Source organism: Aedes aegypti, chromosome 3 (assembly GCF_002204515.2).
Source record: "Aedes aegypti strain LVP_AGWG chromosome 3, AaegL5.0 Primary Assembly, whole genome shotgun sequence".
NCBI lineage: Eukaryota > Metazoa > Arthropoda > Insecta > Diptera > Culicidae > Aedes > Aedes aegypti.
The window spans coordinates 245,492,588-245,519,839 of record NC_035109.1 but is presented as its reverse complement, the minus strand read 5'-3'; the positions used below and the strand labels follow the sequence as shown (position 1 = coordinate 245,519,839).

Below are 27,252 nucleotides of genomic sequence, written 5' to 3'. Positions count from 1 at the left end.
ATTCAATAAAAGTTGGAATTCACAGAAAATTTTTGTTTTGTTCCATTTGAAAATAATGCTTTTTTAGAATAAAGCGCAAATCTAAATCTACTGTACCTATACCAAATTCTATTAAAATTCACTGGAATCGCTCTATAGGTTTCATCAATTAACATGGTAAGAAGAGTGGGAAATTCACGTAGCTATTACGTAGTTCTCCGGTGTAGTGAAACAAGTTCATTAATTCATTAGTTCATTCCTCGTCACCTACGATTCCCATAAGAGCTACACGCAAACAAATTTTGTTGTATGATCTACCGAATCCATGGTAGAATTAAGAACTGCACCAACGATTTTCAACCAACTACAAAAATCTGTTAAGTTTACTATAATCTGGTAAAAATCACTGAGTCGTGAAGTAAATGTGACTATGTCCATAGTAGCCGCGACTACAAAGCATTGTATTTCAATCCGTAACACCCACCGTACAACACAGTATGGTGAAAAGTACAACGCCAAACTTGTCAAATCTAGAATGTTTCTAGTCATAAATACTACAACTCTGGTTAAATAAACAGAATATATTTTCTTGTTGACTATGTTATGGTAGAGTTAACAGATTGGTTGGTTGGTTTGACTTTATGGACGAGATTTTTAGCCCTGGGCTAGTTCATCTCGGGACCAACGGCTTTACTTCCCTTCCGAAGGAAGTCGTCACTATAACTTTTTACGTCATAAGTGACTATGTCGGGGATGGGATTCGATCCCAGGTCCTCGGCGTGAGAGGCGAGTGTTCTAACCACTACACCAGGTCCGTCCCCTCTAGTTAACAGATTAATGTAGTCGGTTGAAAATCGTTGGTGCAATTCTTAATTTTACCATGGATTCAGTTGTTTCTACAATAAAATTCATTTCAGTGTACGTGAAAAGTGCGATGGAAAAAAACCACGTATGTTTCCACGTAACGGCCATCTTTGGATTCCGAGATGTTTCACCTTAAGTATTCACTGAGCAGTGAGAGATTAAATTATTATTCTATCATTCATGCCTTATGGGCCTCGTGGCCGAGCGGTTAGTGTCGTCAGGCAGTTAAGCGTATCGTGTCATGTGGTGTGGGTTCGATTCCCGCTGCAGCCATTGGAACTTTTCGTCAGGAATGTTGCTCGGCTATGCCACTGGAGCATACTTGTCCGTTGTCTAGTGTTAAGTTACAGTCTGTGCAGCTAAATGGCTGAAGCAGTGTTGCCACATTTTTTCCGACTCTCATCTGTGTTTTCGAATAAAAAAATCTTTTTTATAATAATAAATCTTCGAGCTGTTTAGTAGAATACCTATAAGTAGATGAAAACACCGAATTTAGTACTATACCATTTAATTCCACTAGAGTTTGTATCCTTTGACAGATACGCGTATTTCGACCTCAACTGTAAGGCCGTCTTCAGTGTCGTGTACTAGACTCGACTTCAAGTCGAGTTTTTTCATCTACTTATCTTTTTTATCTTAAGTCAACCTCCAAAAATCTTGGTAAAAATCTGTGACGCAAAAATATCCAAAATTTTTATTTTTTAGGACAGAAAGAATTTTTTGCAAGAGTATTATGACTGTTTTTGGCATTTCAACAATTTCTAATTTGTGATTATTCTTCTAGAAGTAAGTTAAAGGTACGTAATAGTTTCTAAAATATTACAATATTTAAGTTTTTGAGAAAAACTAAACAGAGAAATGACCTAAATATCCTAAAATCTTAAAAATCTTTTTTTATCTCAAAAATCTGTGATCTGTGATCACAGATATCGTTAGGCAAGATCAGGAAAAAATCTGTGTAATTACAGATAAATCTGTGTATCTGGCATCACTGGGCTGAAGACGGTGTCCATGTCCTCTTACACACTTAGATTAAATTACTGGGGTCGGTAAAATTTTACTGGGTTTTGGAACTACCGAAAAAGTCAGTAAAATGAAAACTGTCGCCACGCGTAATTGAAAAGCAAATTTCACCATGTTTTATTTTTTATCGATATATGATATAAAAAGAAAGCTCTCTGCAAAATTTCAGTAAAAAATCTCTGTTTTTCGATTTCTGACATTTTTTCGGTAGTTCCAAAACCCAGTTATTTTTACCGAACAGATTGAGTGTGTAATACTGGCTAATATGCATCATATTAAACTCCCGACGAAAAAACTTGAAAATTGATATGTCACATGATATACATAATAACATAATGACAAATATTCACCATATTATCACACACAAACAGACGTCACACTCTCATCATTGTCCATCGACCACCTTTTTAACGGTCAATTAAAAAATATGGTAGGTAGCCAATCCGCCGCCCACAGCGCTCGCATCGTTTTTCTTCGAGTTTGACGTTCACACACTAGCGCCATCTGTTGGCCCGTCGGCCAAACACACAGATTTTAGCATTAAGCGTACATGTCCTTGTGACTATGATTTTGATCGCGATTTGTTCGAAATGTTGCGTCTGTTTGTCTGTGATATTATACTCAAGGTGAAAAACATGAAGATTGATGTCTCGCATGATATGATTATTTGCAATCATCGGATCTATGTCCTGTTCCAGGGTCGTCGAACCGGCTTAAGGACGTTCTGGAAGTTCTTGTAAATGACTATACTGCCCATAAAGGCATAACTGTCCCATGTTGAAGTAGTAGGCATTGAGAAAATTGCGTTCGAAGTTTGAGTTCTGTATTCTCATACAAATGTTCATAATTTTCTAGTACATTTATGCATGCCATATTTATTGAGTACCACCGCAATGTAAACTCATTTTGATTCTATTGATCAGCATAAAATATAATCTTGAACACAACCCACGTTTTGCAATTGGTATTCGAGTTGGAAGTTCATATAGAGACTGTTATGCCTTTATTTTTTAATATGGGACTACACCAGCTTCATATTTTTACGCAACTTTTCCGAACAAAGCGTGTTAATTTTTATATGCATAGTAAAGTACATATTGCGATGAATGTTGCGATGAAAAAAGGTGTTGGTTCGAAAATCCATATGGGACAGTTATGCTGTTCAAATTTTGGCCCCCAATTGCTGCTCCAAAAATCGGTTCCGGGGAATCCGGAACTGGTCAGAATAAACTAGTTGAACGAGTCGAATTATATCTATGGTTTATAATTCAGTTACAAATAATGCACTTTGGTTGATCTGTGCCAAATAATTACGGAAATGTCTTGAAAACAGACCCTACGAGATATCCGTATAAATTCGGAACCGATCGTCCGATTTGGCTGCTCAGTTCATGTAACTTAAATAAATTTGTGGTGTTGTGTCTATTAAATTTAAATCGACCAAAAATTGTGAAAATATACGGCTTTTATCTGAGAAAATTTGGGGATGGAAAACTTTCGGTTACGTAGGTAGAAAATTTTGAATTCGCGGAAATCAAAATTCTTATTATTTGAATACAAGCCTTTACTCTCGGTGTAAATAAAACTCGTCTGAATTTCGGATAGCAAAATAAATTGTGACATCCAATAACTTTTCCCAATTATTTATTTATTTACTTACATGATTTTCGAACATTGATTCAGTACACCTTACCGACCCACGCGTATGCCGGAAATTGTTCGTGTTCGCGAGGCTGGTGAATTAATCTATAGCTTCGACTTCCATCACGTTCAGATTGTTTGGTTTTTCGTTAGAGTGTTATTACTGAAATTAAGAACCTCTTCTACAAACTATCCTACCATAAGTAATTTTTACCCTTTCTGTTTTTAGTCTACTGATTTTAGGTGAAAGTTTGTGTTTGTTGCTGCTGTTTATTACATTTTTTTTTTAAATTTCACAGTTATCCTTTACAGTTAATTGTTTGTTTGTTTCAGTAATATCTACTTATTACGTTAAGTAATTTATTTTCCAATGTTTTGTTAGATAGAATTATGTTTTTTGACAAGGCGCGAACAAATTCTTTATTTTACGTTTAAGATTTGCATCTTTTTGGGCTGGTTGTAAGTGAAAGTGCATGTTCTGCTATTAGTATATAGAAATCTTTCCACCTAGCTAAGAATGTTCCTCATAACTTTTGACGATTTGACTGATGTTAACTTGTGTTTGTAGAGAACTGAACTGATTACAGCAAGTAAAAAAAGTTTCTAGTCAAAGTTTCCGAAAAACATGGAATTAAAAAATGTTTTTCGAAAGAAAGTTCTACAAGAATAAGACAAAAAGCTTCTATATTTTGTATAGTTGATTTGTTTTGTATTCTTTTTGGTACAAAAATAATACTTTTCTCGATATTAACGTTGTTGCTGAATTTTCCCATTTTAAACACCTTCAAAGTTCTAACCGCCAACTTAAAAAACTATACACATACTAACTGCTATAAATACTTTCACATAAAATAAATAATCTCAGTTTTCCTGTAGTATAAATATACCCTGGCCACTAACACGTTAAACAATTTGTATTCTGACGTTCACAAACATTATACTTTATATAAATGAAAGCGACTTTGCCTTACTTTCTAGATACATTCACACATTTTTGCATCCAACAGTGTTGCTATTTCAGCGTCCTTTTGGTCGGACAGGGCATCAGGCCATATGCAGGAGACTTCCGCTTTGACGACGACGCTGCTGCTGTTGTTGATGGTAGTACAAGTGGTTATGGTGGTGGTGACGTTTGCGTTTCCGCTTTAGCACACGGAAAAATAGTTTTCGTAGTAGAAATCGAGTGGGCACTCTCAGTTCCCATCCGGTTTGGGCAGATTGGTGTCGTAGGCTCTGATAACGTCGGTTTGCGTCACGTTCCCACCTTCCTCCTGCGAGAAGGCGAAACCATCTGGAATGGATCCGGAAATGGTGCGCGGGAATGGGGGATTGCCATGTGGATGGCACGTGTAATAGTGACAAGTTGAGTTTTTGTCAGTGTGTTTGTATGAGGAATTGATAAGAAAAATAGAACTATTAGTACTTTATAGTGAATGCTATATATTTTAAATAGGGAGTGAATAAAATGTTTATCTCAGTATTTATAGACCGATAGTGTATACATATTTTACCAACTTTGTTAAGTGGTGCTACACAGAGAATTTGTTTATATAGAGAAGCGCGGATTCTGAAACCAAAGGTTCCAATTGAACCGTCAAACGTGGTTCCAATCGAGCAAATTCAATGAGACTCAAAGAGACGTTACGCAAAAGAGACGATGGATGTGTGTTAGTGAAAAGCGATTCGGAAGTGACGTCATTGATAAGCTTGGTTTCTTATGGCGACTGACAAGATGACACGCACACTAAAATATTGTTTAAATGACCTCAATTATTGATAGTCATTGCAAATATTCTTTATTCGTGATCAAACGTCAACATCCCACCGCAAAATCGTTAGTGTTTGGAGGGGATTTTAACCTCCAAATTTCCAAATAACCTCCAAATCATCACCTCCAAATTAGTTCTAATAACCTCCGTTATATGAAATATGGTGGCGCGTCGATCGTCGCAAGTTCATCGTTAAACAGTCAATAAACGAAGTTAAAATCCTCTCGGCGTTTCTCTAGTATAATCATATTCTCTGGTGCTACAATGCTGTCAAAGTCTGTATAGGATTTCTTAAACTTTTGATAAAGTCTCATTAAGGTGAATATGGTCGCTAAGGTGAAGATGAATCGAGGCCAAACTTGAAATTTTCAAGAGTACAAATCTGGAGAGCCGAACACCCGTTTGAGCTGAAAATTTAATCGATGGGTCACCACCAGCTAGTGACCAATCGATTAAGTTTACTGCTCAAACGGATGTATGGTTTTCCAGATTTGTGCTCTTGAAAATTTGAGGTTTGGCACCTTAAGATACACGATATTACATGTTGTTGCGAATAATTTAACAAATTTTATCACTTAAATAATGGCTTATCCAGATGTAAAACTTAATTTTGAGAAAAAGTTATTTAAATCGCGTTAACTTTTTCTATTTCTCAATATTTATGCACCATATTTTCTAAAAGATCTGAAAAAATTCTATTTTAAGAATCTGTGACATTTCGTTTTCACACACAAAAAAATGGGATTGGTGATCGGTGCATTTTTGACGGACCAAATTCCATTGATTATTAAACATACGTCAACTAGATTGATGGATTTAAGGTTGCAACCATATACTTTTATTATCACACAAAATAAAACTCAAGCTTGTTCACATTGTAACTATTGATCACATTAATATTTAATGGTGCGTTCAGCCATAGCTAGCTGAGAATGCGATAAGCAAGGATGAGTTAGCAATGTGTCTGTAAAACCTAATGAAAATGGTTGATTGATTGGTGAAGGCGAGGTGTGTGTTGGTGGTTATTATTGTGTCTTTCGATTTATCTATTGTCTAGATTAAATTAAACAAATATTGACGAGAACAATCAATTAGTAGCACCTCCCTTCATTGCCGTGAATAGTAAGTAGACTGTGAAAGTAAGATTGGACGTATTTTTTCGAGTAGGTATATCCCTATTATTTAGTTTGCTTGACCAATATTGCCACCAAATCGGAAAACTTGTCCAAACTAGTGAATTATTTGAACGAAAACCAAGACAGGTGAAAACAAATGAATGTCACCTAATTTAATTATGACAAAATATTTAAGGCTTTTCCAAACAAACTTTTGTCATACTGCTTTTTTACATTACCAGTTTAAAAAATATATGTTATAAAAGTACTTTTCTCGTATCAGAGGTTTCGACAAAAGTTCGTCTATTAAAGTCACTTTAAAAAAGGTTGTTGAAACTTCTGTGATAGCAATACTTTATACCAGCCATGAAATAATATATACCATAAATTCAAACAAAATATTGATATTCACCATAAATTCACACAAAATAAGGGTAATTTTAAATGTTCAAAAACAGCAGTTTTTCAAACCCTCAGGTAAAACATATATGTTCGCGCTGGGGCGAACGGTTGGCGGCGGTGGACTGTACTTGAGGTTGGAATTGAGCGGAGGAGGCAAGCGTCGATTGTGAAAATTCTAACAACTCTTTGGAGCTCTAAAAAGAGCTGGGGTTTGACGCTGCTCCTGGCTTCAGAGGGAATGGTGGCTGGAATGAAGAACTCCGACGGCTACACTAAAAAACACTGTTTATTTCTCTGCTTTCCTCTTTTTTACACTAGTTTGCTTTCACTGCTGCTGCTGCTTGGATGCGGACTCGCGCGCGGTTTGGACTTGAATGACCAGGGCACGGCAGCGACCGCTCTTTTATACATGTCACCGATCGCTGCTCGTCGCTGATTGGTGGGGAGTTTTCGTTGGCTTGTTTGGTAGGACGCTTAACATGTTCGGACGTGTTTTCGGCGGGAGACGGAACATCCTCCCCCCGGTTGAGGAATCTCAACAGCCCGAAGTTGGTGGGTCTCGATGGGGATCGTTATCCACGATAGGCAAAACGGACACCTTGTTTATCGGTCGTCGATAGGTGGCTCCATTAGCTAAGACATCTACTGCTCGTACCAGGCCGTCCTCTCCAGGGTACACGGCTGTGATTCGTCCCAACTTCCAGTTGAGTGGTGGCTGATTCCTGTCTTGAAGGAGTACGATCATATCCACACGGATGTTCGGCATCTCTCGCTGGTTTTTCTTTCGAGGCTGCAGGGTGTTCAAATAATCCCTGCTCCAGGCACGCCAGAATTGCTCACGCAGAAGCTGGAGGTGTTGCCATCGTGTCAAACGGGATGCCTTCACATTTTCCAGGGATGGTTCAGCCGGGGCGATAAGCGGACGTCCAATTAAGTAGTGTGCCGGAGTTATGACCAGCGGGTCCGCCGAGTCGTTGGAAATGGTGAACAGAGGCCGGGAATTCAAGACAGCCTCGATTTCGGCCAGGAGCGTACACATTTCCTCGAACGTCAGGCTCGTATTCCCAGCGACACGTTTCAGGTGGGTCTTCGCCGACTTCACGGCCGCCTCCCATAATCCACCGAATTCAGGAGCGTCCGGCGGGATGAAATGCCACTCGATCTCGTGGTTGTGGCAGAAGGATTCGATGATCTTCACGGTTTGTTGGTCGCGGAATTGTTGGTGCAGTTGTTTCAATTCGTGATCAGCACCACGAAAGTTTGTTGCGTTGTCCGAATGAATTTCATGGACCATTCCACGGCGGGCAATGAAACGTCGAAGGGACGCCAGGAAGGCATCGGTGCTTAAATCGGAGACGCCCTCCAAGTGGACGGCCTTGGTTGCCATGCACACATACACGGCCACGTAGGACTTTACCAGAGTCGGACGACGAGTTCCTTGCTTGGTCCAGAAAGGCCCGGCGTAGTCCACGCCGGTGACGGCGAAGGGCGGTGACGGCACGACTCTCGATGCTGGCAGGTTTCCCATCAATTGGTTAGGGGTCGTCGGATTGGTTCGGAAGCATCTAACGCACCGACGTGTGATCAACCGGATGGTCGATCGTGGGTTTAGGAGCCAATACCGTTGCCTCAAAGCGTTCATCAGGCCCGTTTGCCCAACGTGGAGGAGCTCGACGTGCATTTGATGGATCAGAAGCCGTACCACCGGATCCTTATCCGGTAGGATGATAGGATGACGGCTTTCGAATGGTAGATGTGAGCGATCCAACCGACCACCCACTCGAAGCAGTCCTTCGTGGAAGATGGGTCGTAGACTTCCAAGCCTCTTGCAGGACTCGTTTGCCATAACTCGCTTAATTTCATCGGCGAAATGTGCCTGCTGCACAACGTGTAGGATGGCCTCCGTTGAGCGACGCAGCTCACGGACGGTCAGAAGGGGTCTTCGCTCACGTTCGGTTGGGATCCTTTTCCGGCAATTGGCAGCGAAACGCATTACGTATCCCATAACGCGTTGAAGTTTGCGGAAGCTGCTGTACATGGGGAGAAATGATGCAAGGTCCATACTCACGTCTGGCGCTGCCACCAGCGCTTTTAGTTCCGGCAGCTCCTCATCTGGGATGTCTTCAGGGGGATTTACGATGTACTCGATTCGCTGGAGGAATTCCGGTCCATTCCACCAAAGGCTGTTATTCTTCAGGGACTCGGCTAGTTGACCACGCGATACGACGTCGGCTGGGTTCTGCTGGGACCGGACATATTCCCAGCGGTACTCACCGGTGTGTTCTAGGATGACAGCGATCCGATTCCTTACGAATATTTGTAGTTGGTGGAGAGGTTTCCTAATCCAGGCTAGGACCACCGTACTGTCACACCACAGCACAATGTCCCGGAACGACATATCCAGGGCTGGTAACACTTTTTGCACCAACCGGGTCAACAGGAGGGCGGCGCACAATTCCTTTCGAGGGATGGAGATTTCTTTGAGGGGGGCCAACTTCGACTTGCTGGTGAGTAGACGTAGCTTCGCTGAGCCATCGGCAAAGATGCTTCGCAAGTAGATGCAGGCTCCGTACGCCTTGTTTGAGGCATCAGAGAAGCCGTGCAGCTCATGGGCCACTGCGTTATCGAATGTGACACGTCGTGGTATTTTGATTTCATGGAGATGTGTCAAGGAATCTTGGAGTTCCTGCCACTGCTGTGCTGTATCATCGTCCACTGGGTCGTCCCACTCAGTTTTGAGCTGCCACAGTTTTTGCGCCAGGAGCTTTGCCAAAACGATGACCGGTGAAACCAGTCCCAAGGGGTCGAAAAACTTGGCAATCTCCGAATACATCGTCCTTTTCGTGGGCTGTTGCGGATGAGACGTCGATGGATTCGGTCGGTATGCTATAAGCATCAAGTCTGCAGATGGATCCCAGTGTAAACCAAGAACCTTGATAGCTTCGTTCACTCCATGTTCCTCTAACACGGTCTTCTTTTCTTGTTCTTCCACAGGAATATGCTCCAGGAATTCTTGGGAATTGGAGCACCACTTGTGTATGGGAAACCCTCCGCGTCCAAGGAGTTGCTTAAGTTGTTGTTGAGCCTCGATGGCGTCCTCCAACGAGTCTGCGCCGGAGAGTACATCGTCCATGTACGTATCCTCTTTCACGATACGAGCGGCGATGGGAAAGTCCTCGCCGTCTTCTTCGACGAGTTGCACCAAACACCTGGTAGCTTGGTACGGTGCTGACGCCGTACCGTAAGTCACGGTACAAAGTTCCAGGACTCGCATGGGCATCGCCGGATGTTCCCTCCAAAAGATTCGTAGGAATCGGCGATCGCATGGGGCTTGAAGTACTTGCCGGTACATTTTTGCGATGTCTCCGGTGAAGGCAACCTTGAACTTCCGGAAGCGTAACGCGATGTGGTGTAGGTCGTTCTGCACCACCGGACCAACTTGTAGTACATCGTTCAGGGAGAGATCTGATGGCGACGACTTAGCACTTGCGTCGAACACAACTCGACATTTCGTGCTCGAGCTGGACGGCCGTAGCACTGCGTGATGCGGCAAATAATACGCTTGCTGGTTCGGAGGATCGTCGGCTTCGCTGGTCTCGTGGCAGTGTCCAAGAGCTTCGTACTCCCGGAGGAACTCCACATACTGCGCCTGCAGTTCCGAGTTGCGGGACAGTCGCTTCTCCAACATCAGAAACCTCTTGAGTGCTAGAGCACGGCAGTCGTCAAGCTGGGTGGAGTTTTCCTTGAAGGGCAGCTTAACGATGAATCTTCCGGTTTCGTCACGCTGATATGTGGACAGAAAGTGTGCTTCACAGGTAGCTTCCTCGGTGGACAGCTTGGAAACCTCCGGCACCTCCTCTATTTGCCAGAATTGCTGCATTCCTTCCTCGATGTCTCTCACGGATGCGAGCGAATAGTGGAGCGACACGTTCGACACAAGCGGGTCGTCGATGACACCAGCCACGATCCACCCCAGGTAAGTGTCTCGTAGCTGTGGAAGGCCTCCATCTAGATTTAGCTTACCTGGTTTCAACAAGTCGAAAAATAGCTCCCCACCGATTAGCAAGTCCACTTTATCAGGCGTATGGAACTTGGGATCAGCGAGGGCCATTCCTTCCGGGAACTTCCAGTTGGAGATGTCGATCTTGGATGCTGGAATCGAACCGGTCACTCTTGGGGTAACCAGGCACTCGAGGTTCGCTTGGAAGCTGGATACACGGGAACGGATCTTGATCGTCACCTTGTCACGGGCCAGGGACCGTAGGGCGTTGATGCCAACGATTGGAACGTTGGCTGGGTTCTTTTTGAGGCCAAGGCGGTTGGCCATCTCCTCCGTGACGAAGTTGACTTGGGATCCGCTGTCCAACAGGACCCGGCACGGGTGTGGCTGGCCCTTCCTGTCGTAGGCTTGCACCACTGCGGTTAGCAACAGTACCGTCTTGGTGGATTGGACCAAGTTCGATGAACATGTTGTGGACACAGGCGGGTCCACGGGGCTGTGCATCTGCACCGCAGTCGGTTGACTCGGCACGACTGGAACTACTGGCGGATCTGCCACCGTCTCTGCTGGGAGCGAAACGTTGGATGTAGTCGGTCGATTTGGTGCCCCATCGTCATGGAGCAACGTGTGGTGTCGGTATTGACATTTGCGGCACGTCTTGTCGGAAGGACAGTCCTTGGATCGGTGCCCTTTCCGCAGGCAATTGAAGCAGACTCCAGCAGCTCGGATCTTCTCGTTCCTCTGGGCAGGAGTGAGACTGGACAAGGCCGAACACTGGAAGTTGAGATGAGAATCACCACAAATTTCACACGCTTTCGTTGGCTGGGATGGAGTGGTCGATGCTGCATGGCTCTTTTGCGGATGAACCTTGGATGGCGGATGGATCAGCTTCTGCTTGGCGCTGGATTTCGTTGTCTCAAATGCCGTTTCACAATTCTCGAGGATTTGGCACCTGGACTTCAGGAAGGCGATGGTTGGATCGTATTTTGGAAGATCGTCTCTCTTCTGGGTCCCTTCCCAGGCCTTGCGGGTGGATTTATCGAGCGCCGAAACCACCAGGTAGACAATCATGTGCTCCGAGATGCCAGTGATTTGTTGTCCGAGAAACTTCAGGCCCTCGACGTGGTGGGTGACGGTGGATAAGTGGGCCCTCAACTCCTTGTGGGATTCCGCTGCCATCTCTCGTAGTGAAAACAAGCCACGGATGTGGGTTTCTACGAGAACGCGCTTGTTCTCATAACGATCCTCCAAAACGGACCAGGCTTGCTTGTAGTCACCTTCGCTCAAGATCTTCGCATCCAATAAGCCAGCTGCCTCTCCGATGAGCGCCTTATCGAGGTGATACAGTTTTATGGCGTCTGTATCCCCCGAACGGGCCATCAGATCCTGAAAGATGGCTTTGAATTTTGGCCACCCGGAGTAGCTGCCATCGAACGTCGGGATCGGCACACTAAGTGGCTGTTGTTGGATGACTACCTTCGGCGTAATGCTTTGGCCAGGCGGGGGCGCTGTGTTCCTCTTTGCCTGTAACAGCAACTCCTCCAGTTCTTCCGAAACGGCGTAGTGGAGATCCTCGAAGCTAGCGTATTCGTTCTCCTGCTCCTCGATACCTTCGTCTGGCACCAGTGATAGCACTTTGCTGTGGAAGCCACTATACTCGGCGTATATGGTGGACAGGCTCTTGGAGAAGACGTTCAGTTGGGCCAATCCGAAGGACTCGTTGTCGATGAGAGTTCGCTGAATCCGAACCATTTTCTTCTTGGCTTGGTTACGCTGACGATACAGCCCTTGCAGCTCCTTGGCAGTGGCGGCATCCATTGCGACTTCCCACTCAGGAAATCCGTGGAAAGGTGGAGAATTTTCGGGAGGCAGCGTTCTGGAAGGAAATCCGTGCTGCTCGCTTGCAGCGTCCTTTGGTGGGTCGCCTTTCGGTGGCGAATGCTCCAATGGCATTTTTACGTCACTTTTTCCACTACTTTATTAAACTCGAGCGCGGTACTTCAATTTGAGTTTGTATGCGAACGCGGCACTTATTTTTCTTTCACACTCACTCGAATCACAATCGTAGCAGCGGAAGCAGTGTTTTGTTTGGGCACAGCACTTTTTTAGCGTAGCGCGTCGTTTTCCTCTTCGGCGGGAATGGCTGCTGCCGCTCGGCTGAACGGCACTGGGGAAACTTTCTCGGCGAAAGTCTCTTTGGATGGCCACCGTGATCCGGCTCGAAGGACCAAAAAGATGTTCGCGCTGGGGCGAACGGTTGGCGGCGGTGGACTGTACTTGAGGTTGGAATTGAGCGGAGGAGGCAAGCGTCGATTGTGAAAATTCTAACAACTCTTTGGAGCTCTAAAAAGAGCTGGGGTTTGACGCTGCTCCTGGCTTCAGAGGGAATGGTGGCTGGAATGAAGAACTCCGACGGCTACACTAAAAAAACACTGTTTATTTCTCTGCTTTCCTCTTTTTTACACTAGTTTGCTTTCACTGCTGCTGCTGCTTGGATGCGGACTCGCGCGCGGTTTGGACTTGAATGACCAGGGCACGGCAGCGACCGCTCTTTTATACATGTCACCGATCGCTGCTCGTCGCTGATTGGTGGGGAGTTTTCGTTGGCTTGTTTGGTAGGACGCTTAACATGTTCGGACGTGTTTTCGGCGGGAGACGGAACAATATAGTTTTTTCTTGTATTCATACCAGTTATATTTAAAAATCTAGGGACACGAAGCCGTGTCGACCGTGTTTATATATATATACCCTTTGCGAGAATGATATTTTTATCGTTGCTCTGTTGAAACTGTTATCAACTGTCAACCGTTATTTAAATGTAAATGTTTTCATAATTAACTGCTACATATATCAATGTTATGTTTAATTTTTTTAAATATAGTTTCTGGCATTCTTTTTAATGAACTGGTTGTGTATTGATAAACTTCTCGAAGAACTCTCGGAGCATACCAGACAATCAGGTTTCTGTAGAAGATCCCAATAAAATATTAGAAATATGCTTAACACTTCAATATGTAGTCGCGTTGAGAATTGTTTTATTTTTTACAACACGTGAAAAAAATACCTCGCTTTCAGTGCTTCTGGTGATGGACCATCGAGCGACAACTGGAAGGTTAATAAAGTCAACAAACTGCAATGCAGGGCTACAAAACGGTGAGCTGGGAAGGAGCGTCCAACACAGCTTTGGTCCTTACAAATTCCTACCTTACCCTCCCACGGTTCAAACGATGACAAAGACCGCCAGCTAAGGGTTGCGTACAGGCGGGTCTCCTATTAAACACATTCCTATTACCCGCACTCCTATAAGACACACTAGAGCGTTATATGAGACCCAGGGCTTATAGGATTTCATCACTTTGGGGGTGTTGTTGAATATCTCGTATGCCAAAAGTGATAGTACAGTACTGTCTTTGGCGAAGTTTTAGTGCTAAGTACTATCTACCTCTAGGAGTTGAGGATCATCCTTTTAGTTGAGAATTTGGCCGGTAGGGGCGCTTTTTCTGATCTGCACTTTATGCACCATGAGGGATAAGAATGCAAAATTATGTAACATATGTTTTGGAAGGTTGGTGTCTTCGGAAGTGTTGTTCAATAGCTCAAGGACTGACATGCGGTGGTCATTCTGATACAAAATTACGCCTCCAGGCGGCGCTAGTTGGCACGGAATGTTTGTTTTGCGCATAGCTCAGTAGCCTGACCACTTAGAAAGCTGGCGTTATCGGCAAAGTTGTTCAGTAACACAAGGGCTAACATTCTTTATGCCAATAGTTTCGAAATTTTGCCACTAGGCGGCGCTAGGGAGCATGGAATTTTTGTTTAATGGATAGCTCAGTAGCCTGACCACTTAGAAAAATGGCGTCTTCGGCAAAGTTGTTCAGTAACATAAGGGCTAACATTGTTTGAGCCAAAGGTTTCAAGATTTTGCCACTACGCGGCGCTAGTGAAAAACTATACATATTTGTTTTTTATTTCGTCATTGTACGAACGACGCATTTTCCAAGATATGGATTGGATAGAAATGAAGTTAGGTTGGAATGTCATTCATTACTAATAAATTGGGAAATCCATTCGCTAACAATCTTGATGAGATTATTAGGACTGGCCTTATTTTTTAACTTACACCACACTCTTGTTTGAATATTTTAGTAATATAAACCCCCTTTTTCATAACGATAATTCAATCCTATAAAAAACTTCTTCACCCGATATCATTCGCAACATTATATTCATTTCTTATATTTAGGTGTTGTGACCACTAAAAAATAAAACTAAATGAATATTTTATCAACATTTTGTTAACTACATATTACATTCATTTGCAGTACACGGGTAGAAAATATAATCCCATAATCATGATTATGCTCCCGGATATCAGGATTCCAGTGTGTTTTCATCTTATTAAAATACACCATGATTTGGACTCACGATATCATGAGTCAGAATGTCGTAGAGGAAAACAAGTTTTATATTTTTGTAGCTGAGTGCTTGAAATCATGCATCGAATGCTCGAAAATCATAATTAGCTCATCCATTTCTTATCTATTTATAGTTCTGTCAGTCAACCCGATAAAAAAACAACATATGCTAAAGCGAGATTCGAACCAAGAACCTTCTGATTGAGAGCCACACCACACTACCATTCCGGATGAACCATGAATTGCGCCAGCTGCTGGGAGCTCGCAAAAATTGGGAGGTTGCGGAGGGCCGGGCATGTCACCAGAATGTCGGATAACAATCCGGTGAAAATGGTTCTCGAAAACAATCCGACCGGCACAAGACGACATGGTGCTCAGCGAGCAAAATGGATCTATCAAATTGAAGACGATCTGCTGGCGACGTGGACCAAGGCGAATGGAGATGTCTCCTACGTACAGCAGAGGCCACCCGACCTGGTCTGGTAAGTAAAGTATCATTCTTTCTCGCTGATTCACATCTGGAGCATAAGTATGTTTTGGAATTTTTATCGGAATCGACCCTTTTTCGCAAACAAATATGAAATTTGAGGTTTACACTTGGAAACAATGATATTCTTCAATGTTTGGAAGGTTATTTGGACTTTTTTATGATAGTTACTTCGCAAATGCTTTCCTTAGTTGATTCATAACTGTGGGGTGATTGTACCATTTCACGAATTTGATTTACAATTTTTGTTATTTACACACTTAATCAGACGGAGTTTTTTTTTATGTTATTGTAATTGTGTTATTCCAATAGGTTTCGGTTAATGAAACTTTTTTTCAAGGTGAAGCCACGCATCGAATTTCCAAGAGCACTAATCCAGAGGGAATAGAAAAGTGCTCTGCGTTTAAAATTTAATCGACCAATTTGTCAAGTTTTCAACGTAAACGAGTGCCTGGATTTCCAAATTTATGCTCTTGGGAATTTAAAAGGGTGGCTATTGTTTACTACGTAAATAAGAATTCTTTACTTTCGTCTATAAAACATTCGGCTAATTGGTTAGGAACAATAATTATGCGTTCACTTCAACGTTCACAGAAGTGAATGTGATGTGGACGCCTGGTAGCTTACAACTTTGCTACAAGTCTCCGGTTCGAGTAACCGGAAATAAATCGTGAATTTCCCACCAAGGTTTGTAAACCAATGTATGTGGTTCACGCTTTTAGGCTGCGTCCATTTATTGCGTAACGCTAAAATTCGATATTTTCGATAACTCGCTCCGCTAAGCTCCTTGCATGACAATTTTCAAAATTTTGAATTAGTCGTAACGTTTAAGCTCTACGTAATTTATGGACGGCGCCCTTACACATCTCACATATTAACGAGAAAAAAATCCAGTTCTGTAGGGCCGGAAAGCCCGGCACAATATGTTTGTACTGATTGGTTTGCATTATTGATGGCGACGAATGCGCGCCAGCACTGGTGATGGATGAAAGGTTGATGCATATTATGTGAGGTGTTCAAACAACAGCCTCTAGTCTAGGAATACATATAGAGGTGGTTTGTTGCTTCTGTTGTCTACAAACATCTAACCGTGGAGTGGTAAAATCGTGTGTGCCAAAGCATTTGTTTTCTGTGACTGATCGGGCAGCTAAAGCGAAAAGACTGAATGCCCAGTGCTTGTTATCCATTCGTGGAAAGAAGGCGGGACAGGACTTCTAGAGACAAGACAAAGTTCAGCTGGAATTTAACGAGTCGGTAGTTGTTATTTTTATGTTTTGTGTGTGATTTTGGACATAAGTTGCCTCATGTGACTAAGAGCATTTCAATTTTTTTTTAATTTATACATTTGAAAGTTTTTCGCAGTTATCTGTATTAGTACAAATATTTTTATAGGGTTTCCTGGAAAAATCCTGAAACGAATTTGTTTAAAACCGTGGAATAAGTCTCCTTGGATTTTTCCGGAAGAACTACTGTAAGAAGCTTTGAAAGATCTCATAGAGTAACAACTGGATAAACCGGACGAAGAGTTCATGGACGAGGATCTCTAGAGGAAATCCTTCCGAGGCAACACAGGATTTTTTTTCAGAGTAATCTTTCCACTGGAATTACGCGCAGCTAATCAGCAAGATCAAGCTGACAGTCGTGGGTTCGAATCTCATCTCGTGTCTTCGACAAAGTTGTTTCAAATGACCAATTCTATAACTTTGCCCAATACACCATATGTCTCTCTAAATGTTGAAAATGAATGAAAAATTAGTTTTTCTATCTCACTGCTAGGTGGATTAATCACAAAACGTTTTGCATCAAAAGATGCGAAGAAGAAACTCCTCCGAACATACTATATAGCTAAAATCAACGATTTGAGCGCGATTCAAAAGCGCATGAAATCGACAAAATAAAACATAGTGCAATCCACGAATATCTCTTGAACAATTGTACGAATAATGCCAGTTACTGACATCTTATACGTCAAACTTTCGAGCAAACCAAGCAAGGAATCAACTCATAGGCGCCCGGCATTCGTGTCTTATATTACATTTGATGGTAACATATATATGGAGTGATGAACAAAACCAATTTTTATTTTAATGAATTTGCTAATTGATTTTGTATGATAAAATATGGTCTAAATTTAGATTTTTGACTAAAAAAGTTTGAATTTGTAATTTGTGAAGCATGTATAAAAAACATGAATTCTTAGCTGATGGTTGATCAAGTACTCAAGATTCACTTGCATGAATTTGAGCATTATCGATAGATCCGTTTAAAAGATATACTTTCAAGAATGATGAAACAAACTAGGCAAGATTTTGATGATTGAAGTTTTGCACATGACATCAATCGATTATGATATTATTATCCATGAAAAAGTTGGTTATGGGGTCCTACGATTTTTTTTAAATTTTGCCCAGACATGCAGCATAGCTATCGAAAACGACTGGTGAGCACAGATTTGATGGAGATTTTTTTTTGTAATAATAACGGTCAGGGGAGCACCGTGGAGAGTGTTCACTAAACCAAGGTATACCATACAATGGGTAAATTTAATAGTTTTCAGAAAAAAATAGTAATCTTTTTTAAGTAGTTTTTTATTATATAATTTTAAAACAAGTACTGATATTCAGTTATCGATTGCTGTTGAAATGTTGATCAAAGAATAATTTCCAGCACTGGTTTCTATACTGGTTTCCATCTTACATGGCCATTTTGTGCACAAATTATAATTTAATGTCAAATCAATTCACTAAAAAGCTTTTTTTTACAAATATCTTATTTTGAACACGTAATTTAATCCAAATAGTAAAAAAACCCTTCCCCCTTAGAATTTAGGCTCGTTTTCAAATTCAACTCTTACTTAGGGCAACGGTCAACATTTGGATCCTTTTAGGACGTTATTTCAGATGTTTATCACAAACAATTGATTTCTCATCGATGTCATGTAAAAAATAAGACATTTTAGATGAACAAACGGTTCATGTAATTGTAATACAGTCTATTTTTTTTCTAAATTACTCACGCATTACGTTATTTTTTTATCATGTAAACTGGGAAATTATTTGGAAAATGGAACATGGTGTCCAAATTATATCGGTTCTGGTGCCCCAAAATTTCACTTTGTTAGAAAACTTGGGGCTTTATATCCAAATGGTAGCTAAGGATTTTACAATCAAACTTGTGTATGAGGGCCGCTCTGAGAAATGACGTTTAGAGGTTGCCCCTTTAAGACTTTTGAGAAAAATACGACTTTCGTGAGTTATGCCGAACAATTTTGTTTTGTTTTCAGCAAAATTTCGTTAAATCCATAGTTTTTTTTAAATTTTTGCTTATTTTTGGGGTCCAAACTATCTCTAAAAATCATTCACAGGATGTTTTGTACGAAAATTCTTCACGCTGTTTTTTTTACGTTCGAAAACTATTTTTTTTTTCAGTACATTTTTATTTTATATCATCAAAAATGGGCATCAAACTAAATGGTAGAACTATTCTTTACTTATTGAAAGATGAAAAATTTTGTTAAGAAAAACTATGCCGAACACATCATACCCCTTATTTTATGTGTTTCGGGTTCTAGAGTCTACTGCGGGCAGGAATGTGACTTTTTTGGTATTTTTGCTGAACATCATACAAATGTGATCCAATTTCTAATATATGTTTCCATAAACCGAAGGAATCCGATTGGCGCACCGTAGTTCACATATAATTGTTTCTAAGCCTGGATTTATTATTTGCACACTTAAACGGTTTCGCCGAGAACCCAACAGCTGATATCTCGGTAATAATTTGACGATTCTCGGTAAACGTTTACCGAATCTCGGTAACGTTCGTCGAGATCTCGGCAAAAACTTCGGATTGCCGAAATCTCGGTAAAATAAGTACCGAGATTTGGCGTTAAAAATTACCGAATTCTCAGCTGTTGGGTTCTCGGCGAAAAATTTTACTGAGGTCGGTGAAATAATTTAAGTGTGTGGGAGACGGTGTTAAGCTATTGATATAATTTCCCCTTCCTCGTTGCACTCACTACATGCTCGATAGTTTTCAATAGTGTTGTGAAGCGTTTAGCACAAAATCTTACTATCAAAAAAAAAAAAATCAACCAAAACAATTGAATTTTCAATCGAATTCGCAAGAAAACCGCATTTATTACATATAATTTAAATTAATTTATCAAATTTAAGTTTTGAATAACTATTACTTTAGCGTCTACCCTCTATGCTATACAGTGGCTGTAAAATTATTTCCAAAGTATTCGGAAGAATGGGAACAGTGCGAGGGTGACGCTTTTTGAAGTAACATATGTTACATGAGAACGTTTCGCATAAGGTACCGTGGGGTAAGTGGATACAGAAAAATCATTAGTCAACTTCATTACTATGTACAGCTAACGTGAATAATGTAATTCAAACTTTTTTCTGTGGATAACAAATGAGGGACTAATATACTTCAAATCATCGATTATTTGGATTTTTCTGATTGTTATGTATTGAGTATGAGGGACTTACAAATTTGCGCCAAATAATCTAATTGCCCCACCATGGTGGGGTAAGTGGATCACCAATAGAAAAAAATCTGTTCTCAAAACAAATGTGATGTAATTATGTATAGTAACAATGATATTACTCTCGTTCTTATTATAAGTGCCAATAATGGTACATTTTAATACTTTAAAATTGAAAAGTATCTTTATTATTCAAAATATATTGAAAAATATGAATACATTAGTTAACACTAATTCGCACAACGAAAAAAAATTGTAACTAGAATCATTTGAAGAAAATTCATCCATTTATACACATAAGTTATACAGAAGTATTTTAGGATTATTCCTAACGATGTTTTTGAAAAACACTCGTAGTTTGAAAATATTAGTTACATTTATTTTTGAATAACAAACTGAAATCTTTTTATTCTATTTATGAATATGTTTGTATCATCTGTCTAGAATAATTTATATGGTCAAATAAGGTTATGCTTTCAAGTGAAGAGTTAGTATATTATGCTCTTTTGCAACTCAGCTTAGATAAACCACGAAAAATTTCGTGTGAGTTTTGAAATAATTATTTATTTATATTTTTTTTATACCAGAAAGGTTAAAAAAACTTTTAGGTGGATTAATTCAAATTCTTTTTGGCCAATTTGACAAATTTAAGCTGGGAATGAAAACAAATAAAGGAAAACAACATTTGCAAATATTAAAACTTATTTAAATTCCCGTAAGCAGTCTGCCAATAAATGATAATAATACTTGATCCACTTACCCCACCCCATTAAAAAGTAGGGGTAAGTGTACCATGTACAATATATCTGTATTAATTTATAAAAATCACATATTTTTCATTATGATTCGTTTAATTAGAACTGAAATGCTTACCATGTGTCGAAAAAACTAATAGAATGCGATTTTAGACAGAGATACAATGAATTTTTGATTGATGGGAAACAATTTTGAAATTAATTAATTTTTGCAGCTAACAAGTTTGCTTGTATTAGTGTACGTGTAGTACCAGTTTTGCAATAGTATGAGTGTGGACGTAAGAATATATCTTAAAACCAAGCAATGGTGCGAAAACATTCAACATATTCAAGTATTTATGCTTAATATTGACGAATGATCCACTTACCCCACTGATACACTTCCCCCACTGTACCTTAATACATTGACATGTTGAACATTGAAGTAAAATAGATGATTGTTATATTCTTTCAACAGTCAGATCTTGTACGAAGCTAAATAGTAAAAAAACTGTCCACCAAATTAAAAATCCAGCCTTAGGATTGAAATACGATGCGCCATAAGGGATTTATGGGGACATATGTTGCACATTGGATCCCGTTTGTATGATATTCTGCAAAAAAAAAAACACTTAGAAAGGCACATTTCTGTCCTCAGTAAATCTTGAATAACCCTGAAACGCATAAAATTAGGGGTGTGATGTCTTCTGCGAAGTTTTTCCTTGCAAAATGTCCCATCTTCTTCTTCTTTTCTAACGTTACGTCCCCACTGGGACAGAGCCTGCTTCTCAGCTTAGTGTTCTTATGAGCATTTCCACAGTTATTAACTGAGAGCTTACTATGCCAATGACCATTTTTGCATGCGTATATCGTGTGACAGGTACAAAGATACTCTATGCCCTGGGAAGTCGAGAAAATTTCCAACCCGAAAAGATCCTCGACTGGTGGGATTCGAACCCACGACCCTCAGCTTGATCTTGCTGAATAGCTGCGCGTTTACCGCTACGGCTATTTGGGCAAAATGTCCCATCTTTCCGTAAATAAAGAATAACACAAGCGGCAAATTTGATACCCACTTTTGACGATATAAAATAAAAATGTGTTAAAAAAATCATGGTTTTCTAAAATTCAAAAAAAAAAACGATCACTCAAACTCATGAAAATCGGACTCTTTTAAAAAATCTCGGCAACCTTTTAACGTCATTTCTTAGAGTTCTCCCCATACAAAAGTTTGATTGTTAAATTCTTAGCTGCCATTTGGAAGTTGAGCCCCCAAGGTTTCTGACAAAAATTAAATTTAAGGACACTCTTATGTAAAGTAAAGTGGGGTAAAAGTTTCCTTTTAAGATTTCAATTCAAAACAACAGTTGTAAATGTCATGGTGCTATTCAAGGAAGAGACTTTCACTCGAAACATTATAATAGGGCATTTTTTTAAATTATCGGACAGGTTTGGGCCGGAGGTTCTTCGATTTGCATGAAATTTTCACCAGAGGTAGAGCTCGTGGATACATGACCAAAAGTGAAATTCAAAAAAATTATAGTGGCCTATTTTCCCGGAAAACTCTAGATGAATTTTCACGATTTCTCTATATACCTCAAACTTTGAAAATTCATATCTCCTGAACTATGCATCGTAGAACAAAAGTTTTTTAGTGAAATCGAAAGGAAATTTTCTCAGCAATCTATTAAAAATATAAAAAGAAAAAGATTTCTCGGAAAATTTTTCACCATGGAGAAAATTGTCGGAAAAATAGCGAAAAAACTATCGTCTGTATCATGAAAAATTTTCAAAAAAATATTTTTTGTTTCATCAATCCATATTCTAACTTTCGTCCATAGACGCCAAAGTGGTATCTTTTACCGTTTAGGCGACAGAACTGAAAAACCGATGACCACCCGCACGCTTCCCATAGGAAAATGTGTTCTATTGTGGGCCTCATACCCGTGCGCTAACGACGGCAGTAATTTACACGCATTGTTAGTGCAACACAGTAAACCATCCTTTCCTTTCCAGTCAGAAGAAGCTTTTCGTCAATCGGACCACTCCCCATTGGTCAGTTGGGTGTTTTGTGTGCCCTTCATCAGCAATGTTATTTAGTATTAAAGCTAACAGCCTCTATGAAAGCCGCACGGGAAGTTCTTGTTACAATCAATCATTATGGTAACGTTTGAAGGATCAAATCTCAAGATCCACTTTCTTTGAGAACTTTTGAATATATTGTTAATATGTTGTTTCGGCCAGGACGTCTTTCCTACTTTGTGTCTTTTACGATAGAACGGACGGCAAATCAAGCGAACGGCTTCACGTTAACAGATTTATTACCACTGAGAGGCAGCATGCCTACTCGGTGGAGAAGCGAAAGAAACTACATTCTTACAAATTCAATGGGTGCGCCTCAAATAGGCACACGATACGGCCAGACAAAACATACATTAATGATTCATTACGCGCGTACGCTTCTCAATACAGTTTGGTGCGCTGTTGGGTTGGTGCCTACTGTAGAGGCTGCACGCTGACTGGCAGTGGAATATTCCACAGCAGCCATCAATGGAACAATAGATAGCGTCCCTGAGTGTTATACAGTTGATTGATATTATATACATGCAAAAACTATACTATGTTCTTCCAAGGAACAATCAGAATTTATATCAAATATATCACTTTGTATAGAAAACAAAACTGAAAATTTATTCGCGCGCTTTTAGTTAATTATCTAATCATTTGATAAATTGAATAAAATTTGAAAAAAAGCAAGAAAATTACAAATAGCACCTTATGTATGCATAAATATCCTTTTTGCTTGGCAACTATATGATACTGGGGGTCAAGCATGGGAAACACTCACTCAGTTATTGTATTTTCCTCACTCGCTTCCACGCACAGTCGGGAGCGAGAAAGCCGTTTTTTTAACCAAGGCGAACGTTTCAATTTCCAGTGCCCATTCTGCTTCTTCGGCGAGCACTAAGCGAAACAAAAAACGGCATCTGATCAGTCGAATGCAATACCAAAATTCGGACAAAGGACAAACATTTGAAAAGGGCCCAAGAGGTCTTGAGCCTTTTTTCAGAAACATTGCTGTTGAGCCCTTTTAGCCCGCCCACGAAAACTAACCCCACTATCAGAAAGATTGGTGTTAGCTCTTCCTGAGAGTGGTATTGGTGAGCGTGATCGAGTTGAATTGGGTTCAACAGCGGCTTGCAAAGCCAATGGTTACCAATGTCGGTGTGCCCTTTTGAAATGTTTGTCCAGGAATGATTGTTTCCATTCTGATTCCGTTCGAATGGCATTCGGGTTTGAGTGCTAATGAGCGTTCACTGACTGGCAGTCCACACCACGGAATGATTCAGTGAGTAGGAATCCTCTCAGTCAGTTCAATGCATTCGGCGAATGGATGCTAAGTGCATTAACTCGTGCCTTGCAGATACAAGTGTATTGGTATTCACTTCTCTTCGCGTTCCTTCCGATTGTCGCTTTTACATAATCGGTTTCGACGCTTTCATGCTACACTCCGCCTAGGACGGTTCAGCTATCACTGAATGTTCGATAGCAGCAGATTTTTTGCTATTTTTCATTGGTGGCGTTCGGGTGAGTGAGTGAATTTTCCCATGCTTGCTGAGGGTCAGTTCCTATTACCTATAATATTAAATGTTAGGACCGTTTTCAATCAAAGACTGTTGGTCTTAATAGTAAAGGTTACGAATAAAGGACATACAAAACACCCAACAGACCAAAGGAGAGTGCTCCGATTGACGAAAAGCTTCTTCTGACTGGAAAGGAAAGGGTGGTTTACTGTGTTACACTTACAATGCGTGTAAATTACTGCCGCCGTTAGCGCACGGTTATGAGGCCCACAATAGAACACATTTTTCTATGGAAAGCGTACGGGTGGTCATCGGTTTTTCAGTTATGTCGCCTAAACGGTAAAAGATACCACTTTGGCGTCTATGGACGAAAGTTAGAGTATGGATTGATGAAACAAAAAATATTTTTTTGAAAATTTTTCATGATACAGACGATAGTTTTTTCGCTATTTTTCTGACAATTTTCTCCACGGTGAAAAATTTTCCGAGAAATCTTTTTCTTTTTATATTTTTAATAGATTGCTGAGAAAATTTCCTTTCGATTTCACTAAAAAACTTTTGTTCTACGATTTCAATTTTCAAAGTTTGAGGTATATAGAAAAATCGTGAAAATTCATCTAGAGTTTTCCGGGAAAATAGGCCACTATAATTTTTTTGAATTTCACTTTTGGTCATGTATCCACGAGCTCTACCTCTGGTGAAAATTTCATGCAAATCAGAGAACCTCCGGCCCAAATTGTCCGATAATAAAAAAAATCCCCAATAATCAATCGAGATTTAAAGTTATGGCTGTTTGTATTTGTTATTTATAATTTTAGATTGTAATTTTCGATCGAACTTTCGTTGCATGGAACAAAATAAAAAAATCTTATTTATTTTTTTTATGTAAAGGCATTTCTAGGCCTTTCATAAAGATGCTTTGAGGTGTAGTAGTTTTTTGCATAAGGGGCTGTCCATTAATTGCGTAAGACAATTTGACCAATGTTTCGTCCAGGACGAGACGGGCCCTACGTTGTGATTTGACCGACGGGACTCTGGGCGACGATGAAGAAACAAACTGAATACTATTTAATTGATTTATTGCTCCCCACCGAGAGGCAGTGTTCCTGCTCGGTGAGGGATACGATAAGCACACAAAAATTAAAATAATTCGTATGGCGCGTAAGAAAACTCAAAGGATTTATAGGTGGATGGGGTACCCATAAATCCTTACGTAATTAATGGACGACCCCTACATGCTTGGAAACCAATGTTGACCCATAGATGGGCAAAAATCCGAACCAGCTAGGCAAAAATTCAACCCATATATGAAAATCCACCTATTTTATTGAAATTAAGCGAAATATGCATAAGTGCGAAAAAAGTCACTAAAAATTTACTTTTTTACTTACAAGGGAAGGTCACGATGGTGTTACACGGGGTTTTCAACTGGACCATTTTTGTTAGATTCTACATGCCGAAATAAGAAAAACCCCAAAGCCTTTCGGGTGATGGACCAGTGGTGTAGCCAGGAGGGGCTCTGAAAGGGGCAATTTTGTACGTATATTATATTATTAGCCTAATTGGCAATTTGACAAAAATATTTTTTTAGTATCTATTATGATGGCAGAGAACAGAATTGACATTAATGTATGTTTGAAATGTATTTTCCATGCCATAGGCGCAATCGGGATGGGTTTAGTATTTGTATACTATTCTAATAAAACCAAATTTGTTTTGGTGTCCATAGTCCATGTTAGTTACGCCAATGGCATGGAAAATACATTTTAAACATACATTAATGTCAATTCTGTTCTCTGCCATCACAATAGACACTAAAAAAATATTTTTGTCAAATTGCCAATTAGCTTAATAATATAATATACGTACAAAATTGCCCCTTTCAGAGCCCCTCCTGGCTACACCACTGGTCCATCACCCGAAAGGCTTTGGGGTTTTTCATATTTTGACATGTAGAATCTAACAAAAATAGTCCGGTTGAAAACCCCGTGTAACACCATCGTGACCTTCCCTTGTTAGTTTTGCGAAAAACTGCTGTTTTTGGGAATATTATTTTGTGAAATTTCTGATGAAAATTTAGTGTGTATTTTGTTATGTTATGTAGTTATTAGTTTATGGCTGATTTGAAATATTCCAGTCATTAGAGTAACGTTGTACTTTGGTCAACAAACTTTTGCAACAAACTTTTGGGCAAAAGTTCGATTACGGTAATTAATTTTGAAGCTGTTATAACTAAAAATGGGCAAATATTTCGACACAAGTGTGCTCAGAAAAATTGTAGCCAATTTGTTGAAGGTTCCTTGTGTGGTGTCTGATTCTGTTCAAGTATTATAGTTTTTCTGGAAATATTGGTTATTCCACAACGGTCGAACTTTTGCCCCACCTTACTCAATGGTAATGAATGTTTACCCAAATAACCACTAGCCCGCTAATTCGCCTTTTCGGCCTTATAGGACTATTATACGGCTAATATAGGGCATATAAGTTGTATTATATCATTATATTGGCACGCAGGGCGAATTAAAGTGCTATTTGGTTACTTGGGATATTCATTCGTTTGTTCAGAAACAAAGAACTACATACATGCTTCTAGAGTGTTATCATAAATTACACGAGAAATGTCTTGGGTTCCAATGTAAAACCTGTTGTTAATTTTGATATGACAACGAGTCCGGAAGGTTACCAGAATTATCATAGCTCAGGGAGCAAAGCAGTATTTATTCTATTAGTGCTAAATGCAAACG

At 40.2% G+C, this 27,252-nt stretch overlaps 1 protein-coding gene across 8 annotated transcripts in view; it reads right to left on the bottom strand.

Annotated features, from left to right (window-relative positions):
• Positions 1-3,493: 3,493 nt before the first annotated feature.
• The window catches only part of LOC5566589 (probable phospholipid-transporting ATPase IA), a 328,884-nt gene continuing 305,125 nt past the window's right edge, over positions 3,494-27,252 (bottom strand). For 6 of the 8 annotated variants that reach the window (XM_021853384.1, XM_021853375.1, XM_021853377.1 and 3 more), the window contains one exon: positions 3,494-4,798. In XM_021853384.1, coding sequence (XP_021709076.1) covers positions 4,552-4,798 — 247 coding nt within the window. In that variant the 3' untranslated portion in view covers positions 3,494-4,551. The remainder of the gene's footprint in view (positions 4,799-27,252) is intronic. The other 2 variants (XM_021853376.1, XM_021853378.1) reach the window with 1 other exon arrangement.